This window comes from Zea mays, chromosome 3, assembly GCF_902167145.1.
Source record: "Zea mays cultivar B73 chromosome 3, Zm-B73-REFERENCE-NAM-5.0, whole genome shotgun sequence".
NCBI classification, from domain to species: Eukaryota; Viridiplantae; Streptophyta; class Magnoliopsida; order Poales; family Poaceae; genus Zea; species Zea mays.
This window is the reverse complement of record NC_050098.1, coordinates 141297192-141305163: the sequence shown is the minus strand read 5'-3', so window position 1 is coordinate 141305163 and position 7972 is coordinate 141297192. Positions and strand designations below refer to the sequence as shown.

Sequence of the window (7972 nt, the reverse complement as noted above, 5' to 3'; positions counted from 1 at the left end):
GAGAGCTCGGCGAAGTGGTTGTGGCTAGGGCTGGAAACGAGCCGAGCCGAGCTCGGCTCGGCTCGGCTCGGTGCGGCTCGGTGACTGAACGAGCTCGGCTCGGCTCGGCTCGTCCATTTCACGAGCTGGCGAAAGAGGCTCGGCTCGCGAGCCATATTCTGGTACTTATCGTTGCATTATTTGGTGAATTAACATTATATATTCATCATCAAAGACTAAAAAATGAGCTATTATCTATAAAATTATCTAATATTCATTATTATTCCATAAATTGATCATTTTTGCAAGGCTCGCGAGCCGGCTCGCGAGCTGGCTCGGCTCGGCTCGCTGCAAAAACGAGCTCGAAAAAGAGGCTCGGCTCGGCTCGTTCGAGGCTCGCGAGCCGCTCCGAGCCGAGCCGAGCCGCACCGAGCTCGAGCCGGCTCGCGAGCCTCGAGCTAATTTTCCAGCCCTAGTTGTGGCCAGTTACGTTGGGAGCGCATCAGCTGACAAGGTGGGTCCCCAGCGCCGGCCTCTCAGCAAGCAACCCGCGCGGTACTGAGTTTGGTCACTGGGCCCCACCGCGCAGACCCGCATGAGGATGGGCCGGTGTAGAGAGATTGCGCAACCCCGCATGGCAGTGAGAACGGCTGCGCGCACGGCCCCAACAGGGAGGAGTGCGGTCGAGTTGGGCCGGTGTAGAGAGATTGCGCAATTGGGCCGAACGGTGAGATGAGGATGGCGGCCCAACGAGCACTTTTTCTTTTCTGCTCCTTTTCTCTTTATTTAAAATTTAAATAGTGTTGTGACTTATACTCAAATTAAAAGTACAAAATAGGCATGGTAGTATGGAAGGGGTTTAATTGTTTATATATTTATGTTCTTTATTTTTGTTTAGTATTCTTCCTTCCTTTTCTCTAATTCTTAATTTCCAAAATTAGGTTTAATGCCTATTTCATCATTTGTATATTTCTATTGTCATTATCGTTATGAGTGAATGCACAAACAAATAAACCTCAGCATGGTGCATGAATTATTAACGTGTCATAGGTTTATTATTCACTTTTTAAATAGGGTTAGTCATATGTGATGATAAGTAGAGGCCACAAAATATGGAGATCAACTCTATTTTCATAGTTTACACTTTTGGGTATTACAATATGACCCAGTTTGGCACAGCTAAGTAGAATCTATGCCAAACAGGCAACTTATGCATTAGCTTACTAGTTCAATTGCTGTTCAGAATGAACTAAAAGCAGTCATCAACCAGAAGCAAATAAGTTGTTTGTTCACAATCAGCAGCTGTCCTAAACAAAGCCATAGACCAAAGGCTTTTGGGCCTGCGTATGCTGAAAGCACTCAACACACAGATGCGCCTTTAATTCCACGTTCTGCGATCCTGAAATGTTGTGGTGCTTTGAGTTATCAACGTATGGGAGAGTGCATAGGGCTCATGATTTTGCAGTTTCAAATCGCCATCTTCAGTTTCCCCAACAGCACTCAAGTCAAGTTGTAAATAGAGCTAATACTTTAGCTACTAATAACAGGTTAGAGAGCTACGAAACTCGGTAGTATACCACCCAATGGCTATCTTGGTTATTCTGTGTTTTGCTAGGAAGAACAAGAACATCAGCAGCCATCACCATGAACTTACACTAGCTCAGCGCCTCGACTTGCGTGGGCCGCCACATAGTCTTCCTGACGCAGAGCAGCCCCTGCCCCTGCTTGGACACGGTCATCCTCACCTCCCAGTGCAACGATCTCGCAATGCTCTGGACCTCCTTGACCGTCGCCATGTCGTCGCGGACGATGAGCTTCCCCTCCGGCCTCAGGACTCGGTCCACCTCGGCGATCACCGGCAGCAGCTTGCACCTGCAGCAGGGACGAGATGAGAGGATCGGAACCCATGGACTATGGCTCTCCTGTACCTGTAAGGCTGTAACGCTTGCGCGGGCATGAGCTCACTCACCTACTCTTCAGCTTGGAGAAGAGGTGGTTGGCGTGGACGAGGTCGTACGACCTCGGGTAAGTGCTGAAGGACTCGCACCAGTCATGGTACATCCCGAACAGCCCGCGCTCGTAGATGACTGGCAGCGTGTCCGGCGAGTCCACGGTCACCACGTTCATCACCCACACCTTCATGTCCGACAACGCCGCCGCAAACCTGACGATCGACGACGACGACCGATGACGGTGAGAATGACCCATGGAGCTTTCCATACGCACGAGGGTACTCAAAGACGATGGTGGCGAGTCTGAGAGTGAGATGTCTCCTACGCTACGCACCCTCCGTAGACGGCTCTCATGTCCATGACGTTCCGGACGTTCTTCCAGTCGATGCCCATGCCGTCGCGGTACGAGTTGTCGACTACCTTCCTCCAGTGCTCCTGGTCCGCGGCGAAGTCGGCGGGCGCGGGCTTGCCGTAGACGCCCGTCTGGTCGGCGCTCAGCCAGTAGGGCGTCGTCGCCAGCCGCTGGGGCCACTGCGTCGGCCACCGCGAGCCGCGGGCGGACGCGTCGGTGGGCACCCGGTGCATACACGGCCGCAGGGTGACGTTCCACGCCGCGTCCTGGTCGTCGGAGGCCCCGCAGAGCGGCGGCTCCGCGCGCGTCCTCGCGTCGTAGCACTCGTTGCTCGTCGGCTTCTTGAACACCACCATGGCGGTCTCGTCCACCGTGTCGCTCGTCTTCTTCACTATCTCCCAGCACATGGACTTGGTGAGCGCCGCCATCGCTGCTTCAAACAGGAACGGGATCAGGGGATATAGTACCAAATCAACCAATGCAAATTGCTCCAGGCCTGACACATTGGAAGCAGCAAGCGGGTACCCAACCCACCGTGCCAGATCTCGACGTCCTCCGGCACCTTCTGGTACACGGGCGTCGCCGACCACACGAAGAGGCCGCCGGGCCGGAGGAGGCGGTTCACCTCGAGCAGCAGCGTGCCGCCCTCGATGTGCCACGGCACCCGGCACCGGGCGCAGTGGACGACGTCGAAGGCGTTGCCGGGGAAGGGGAGCCGCTTGGTACCCATCACGGCGGAGACGGCCGGGATGCCGCGCTCCAGCGCGAACTGCACCTGCGCCTCGTGCTCGTCCTTGGGCGCGAACGACATGGTCAGCGCGTCCTTGTCGAACAGGAAGCCGCCGAAGCTGGCGACGCCGCAGCCGACGTCGAGCACCACGCGGCTGCGGCGGCCCCACGCCACCTCCGGGAGCGCCTCCTCGATCACCTCGATGTAGTGCAGCGCGCCGTGCTTGAACTGCGTGCCGCCGCCGGGGAACGTCAGGTGCTCGCCGGAGACCTTCACCCAGTTCTGGTGCCCCTTGAAGGACGCCAGCATAGTGTGCGGCACGTTGTGGTACCAGATCTTGTCGCGGCTGTATGGCCACGGGATCGGCTGCCGGTAGCCCTCCGGGAGCGGTACGAGGCACGCCGGCGCGTCGGCGGGGCAGTGCCGCTCCCGGTGCTCGTAGTGCTTGGTGCTCTTGAGCTTCTTGATGGCCGCCTCGTTGTCCAGGCACGGGATGTAGTCCGCGCCGGTGCTCGCGTTGCAGAGCTTCCAGGTGTGGGCGTACGTCTCCTTCCCCTCCGCCGTCTCGCCAGAGGCGGCGCCCTGGTCCTTGCTCTTCTGCTTCTTTTTCTTCTGGTTCTTCTTCTTGTTCTTGCCTGCGAGCGCCTCCTTCTCCTCGCTCGATTCCGCCGCCTGGGTCGGGAACGCGCCGTTCTCCGCCACCGCCGACGCCGTCTCGTTCAGCAGCTCCGCCTGCCCGCTCGGCAGCAGGTCGGCTTTCTCTGCCGCGTCTCCTTCTCCAACCGTCGGTATCTTCCCTTCAGTCGTGGCGCTGCTGTTCGTTGCGTAGCTGTTTTCAGTGATGTTGCCGTTGGCGCCATCATCCGCGGCTGCAAATGCCATGGTCTCGGCCGCGACGTTCTGGCCTCCGGAAGTTGCGTTGTTTGACGCCGCGCCGGTTGTCGCGTCGTCGTCTGTGCTTTCCACCTTGCCGCCGCTGGCAGTTTCATCGGAGCTATTCTCGGCGACCTTCCCGTCTTCTTTCATGGGCTGCGAGTCGTTCGTACTGCCATTCATGTCGTCGAAGCTCGTCTGGCTCTGGGCCGTGCCGTCGTCACCGCCAACGGTCTCTTTTGACTCTGTCGGTGTCTCCTTGGTGCTATTGTTAGCCTGGCCGCCGGTGCTGTTATCGTCAGTGGTGGATGCCTCTTGTACAGTAGTGTTGTCAGCCTGGCCGCCGGTGCTCTTGTCGTCAGTGGACGCCTCCTCCTCCCTCTTGTCAGCCTGGCCGCCGGTTTCGTTGGTGTTCTTGTCGGTGTTGTTCTCGTCCTGATCCTGTCCGCTTGTGGTAGTGTTGCCATCGATCGCCGTCTGCTCGGCGCTCTGCTCGACTTTTTTGTCGGGGTCCTCCGGCTTCGCCACCTCGCCGCCCTCCGTCTTGCCGTTCTCGTCGGAGAAAGTCTGGTTCCTGGCCGGTGTGTCGCCCTCGGCAACGGTGCCGCTGTCTGGCTCTCCGGAGTCCTCTGCGTCCGTGCCTCTGGTAGTGCCGTTGGCTGTCGCATCCGTTCTCCCCGTGACGTCGCTCTGGTTGACGTCGTTGCCGACAGTAGTGACAGGTTCGGCCGTCTGCGTGGCGCCAGCGCCGTCGTCCTTGTTGTTGCCGGTGTCGCCATCAGCGCCTTCCTTCGTCTGCGAAGCGTCGCCACCATCTTTGTTGTCGGTGTCCCCATCAGCGTCCTCCTTCGTCTGCGAAGCGTCGCCACCGCTACGATCATCTTTCTTGCCTGCGTCCCCACTCACCTCCGTCGACTGCGTGCCGCTGCCAGTGTCCGCCACCTCGTCGCTCGCCTGCCGCGTGTCGCCGCCAACGTCGACGGACCCGTCCTGGTCCTTGGCCCCCGAGTTGTTCTCTGGCGTTACGGTGACGGCGATGTTGTTGGACGACGCCATCATCCACGCGGCGACGAGGCAGAGCGCCACGAAGACGACGACGGTTGCCGACGAGCAGAACGACGACGGCGGCGGCGGCGGCCTCCGGGCGCCCACGCCGTCCAGCCTCTGGTAGCGATCCCGTTCGAACAACGGCATCTCTGGAATCCCCTTCCCTTTTCAGCTAGCTCATGCACAGTCCGGGATCACACTGCCTGCAGATTCATGCAACAAGGATGCCGAGACGTCAGAAACCGTGATGTCCAGAGAAAACAGAGAAAGAGAGGAATCTGAACAAGCGATGAACACATGAACAGAGAGTCAGACACGCACGCCCGCACGCACGCAAGCAGTTTCAGAGCGATTCAAAAGTCGAAATCGAAATGCGGAAACCTGAGCACTGCAACGTCGTCAATGAAACCTGAAACAAAATTGGGTCGAGAAATGGCGCGGCTCCGGGAACCAACCGACGGCGAAACTCTGAGATGAAGAAGATGGCCTCTCGATCTAATTTGCAGCACGGAACAAACCGCTGCCCGGTTGTGGAACGGATCGTAGGTTCTTCAATTCAGAAGTGGAGAGGGTGGTGAGAACGCAGCGACCTCAAATCTAGCCTCTTTCTATTCTATTTCCCCCAGCGACACGCAACCGGCCATGCAGGAGCCGATCTCAAGCTTCTTTTATTGGTCATCGATCGAGCTTGGGTGGAGGGGATGCGATGCTAGGTAGCGGCAAGTGAGGAGAAATGGAGGCGACCACGAGCGTCTCTCCCCGGTTTCATGGCGCCATCTCGCCATGCGTGCAAACGCCGGGGCGCCGTGGAGAAATGCCTTTTTTTATTTGCACTGCAGAATATGGAATAGAATTTTGTTTTTTTTTAAAAAAAAATCGCTGCTCGCTGCAGGCCTAAATATAAATCCACCGAGACATGGATACATTCTTTAACGCAGCACTCCTTTTTTTTTCTTCTTTTGCCCCGAATTACATGCAACACAAATAGGCGTGCACTCTTAGCCCTACTAAATCACACACTCAAACCCTATCTTCATCTTCATGTGTACCATGTCACGATTTGGCCAAACTCGAGTTATTTTACTTTTTTTTAAAAAAAAGGTAGAATACCTGGGGACAATTCTGGCTCCAAATTAAGCAAGGGGTTATAGAACCGAAACTATTGTGATGTTTAGATTTATTTAAATGGAAATTATTTTTGCTTTATAGATAGTATATTCATTTCTTACGTGTCTCAACATAGCTATCTCTCAGTACAGAGAGAGATAAGTCCAAATGACTTAGAGCATCTCCAAGAGATTAATCAAATGACTCAGCAAGCTAAATTTTAGCTACTTAATAGCAAAATAACTCTCAAACAGACTAGTCATCCAACTTGCTAAGCTATCCGGCTCTTCAAATTAGCTCCCTCTCTAGCCAAATTTAGCTAGCCGCTGACTAGCCAAACTAAATAGAAAGTCTGTTGGAGTGAGATGCTACATATAGAATGTAATCTTTATGAAGAGGTAAATAGAGTGTCATATAGAGAGTCGAAAATAGAGTGTCTCTTAGAGATGCTCTTATAGCTTAGAATGAAAGGGATTAGTTTCTATTGAGCTACTATCTACCTCTTATAATTTACAAGATTTTGCTGGTCATCGATCCTTGAAAGTGGTCAGCATTGTATTTGGTTTGTACGCATTAGTCGTAAGCCAATTAACCCAGAACTTTAACCTGACAGGAAACAACAGCATTCCAGTTTTAGAACATATATACAACCGTGCCTTAAATAGGTGCTCTATTTTAAAATATAAGGCACAACATTCAAAATACAATTCTAACGGTGCATCATTTTATTAATTTTCGTCAAAAATAAATAGGGCAGGGTCTAGAGTGCCTCAAGTATAGGACACCCCTCGGGCTGCCCTATCTCCGCTTCCTATTAATTTTTCTAACGATCGCCACTGTGATCTTTGTTCATCAGGCCGGAGTCCTCAGAATGCTTCGACCGCTGCCACCCTCATATTCCTCTAGATCACCATCAGCTTCTCCTTGCACCGACTGACACCACCCACACCTTCCACACACTGCCACTATTAGACCTTGTTCGATTACGTCTGGATCGAAATGGATAGTGGAAGAGAGGGTTAAATCTCCTTCTATTTAATTTTGATTAAGGAAGAATTTAATCTCCTCGAACCAAACATGCTCTCAATGGGATCTCCATCGCCCTACTTTCCACCAGCGCCGCTGCCCCTCTTTCAGTCCCAGCTGCACAGATCCAGGGCCTTATTGGGGCGCCGGCGCGTATGGGCGCTCCTTGGCAGGGCAGACTTGGCTCTTTCTCGGTGGGAGGACAGGTTCTCCCGTTCCTAGTGCGGTGGAGGCAAACTAGCTAGGTGTCAAAAGCACGTCCAACACAGAAAGAAAACTGATTTCAATTACAGGGCTCAATAAAAGGTTTATTGTTGGAGGATAAAATGTTTTTAATGACCTAAACTCTTTAAATGAAACGGTGTTTTAAATTATAGGGCACAAGTATAGAGCACATTCTTGGAGATGCTACTATACATCAGCCACATCTAGAATTTTTAGAGTCCATTTCGTGAAGAGAGAGAGAGAGATCGAGAAGCTTTATAGTTGACGCGTGCAGGGGGAGCATTGGCAGAAATTCATAGTTGACGCGTGCAGGGGGAGCAGGTTGACCACCTTTTTTCGTGCGCGTGTGCACTTTTTTTTCCTCCTTCCTGCGCACCCCTCCTGTCAACTTTGCGTGCGTGGAGGTGACTGATTCACTGTGTGCGCTTTCTTCTAACACGGCGGATTCACCTGAGATGCAGAGCGTAAAACATGCAGCGATCACAGAAGACAGAACTAGTGGTAAAGTTGAGGGCATGTTTAGTAGGATTCTTGTTCAGTTTCACACAACTGTTTTTTAGCGTCTTTTAGAAATATTTGTTACTACCAACTTACCACCATAAGACCATGTTTGGGTCCTAAGAATTGAGTGGAATTAAAAATAAAAACGAACTGAACGAAACGGGAAAAAAACCAAAATAT

The 7972-nt window shown here is 53.2% G+C and overlaps 1 protein-coding gene across 3 annotated transcripts; it reads right to left on the bottom strand.

Annotated features, from left to right (window-relative positions):
- Positions 1 to 1074: 1074 nt before the first annotated feature.
- On the bottom strand, positions 1075 to 5770 carry LOC103650637 (probable methyltransferase PMT26). 3 transcript variants are annotated; one of them, XM_008676204.4, is made up of 6 exons: positions 5389 to 5770; positions 2818 to 5136; positions 2266 to 2713; positions 1949 to 2143; positions 1634 to 1851; positions 1075 to 1378 (listed from the first exon to the last, which is right to left on the bottom strand). In XM_008676204.4, the coding sequence occupies exons 2-5, from the start codon at positions 5078 to 5080 to the stop codon at positions 1635 to 1637; spliced, it is 3123 nt and encodes a 1040-aa protein (XP_008674426.1). In that variant the 5' UTR covers positions 5081 to 5136; positions 5389 to 5770; the 3' UTR covers positions 1075 to 1378; position 1634. The 3 variants fall into 3 exon arrangements, with proteins under 3 accessions (XP_008674426.1, XP_008674425.1, XP_008674424.1); XM_008676203.2 differs by having other exon boundaries at positions 5343 to 5731; XM_008676202.4 differs by having other exon boundaries at positions 5315 to 5704.
- Between the last annotated feature and the right edge of the window lie 2202 nt (positions 5771 to 7972).

What these genes read in the sequence shown, in the direction of transcription:
- LOC103650637 (XM_008676204.4), bottom strand. Translation starts at nt 5,080, where the DNA reads ATGCCGTTGTTCGAACGGGATCGCTACCAGAGGCTGGACGGCGTGGGC. An exon ending in GGACGTCGAGATCTGGCACG is followed by an intron (nt 2,714 to 2,817) that starts GTGGGTTGGGTA and finishes TGTTTGAAGCAG; the next exon opens with CGATGGCGGCGCTCACCAAG. An exon ending in TTCTCCAAGCTGAAGAGTAG is followed by an intron (nt 1,852 to 1,948) that starts GTGAGTGAGCTC and finishes TCCCTGCTGCAG; the next exon opens with GTGCAAGCTGCTGCCGGTGA.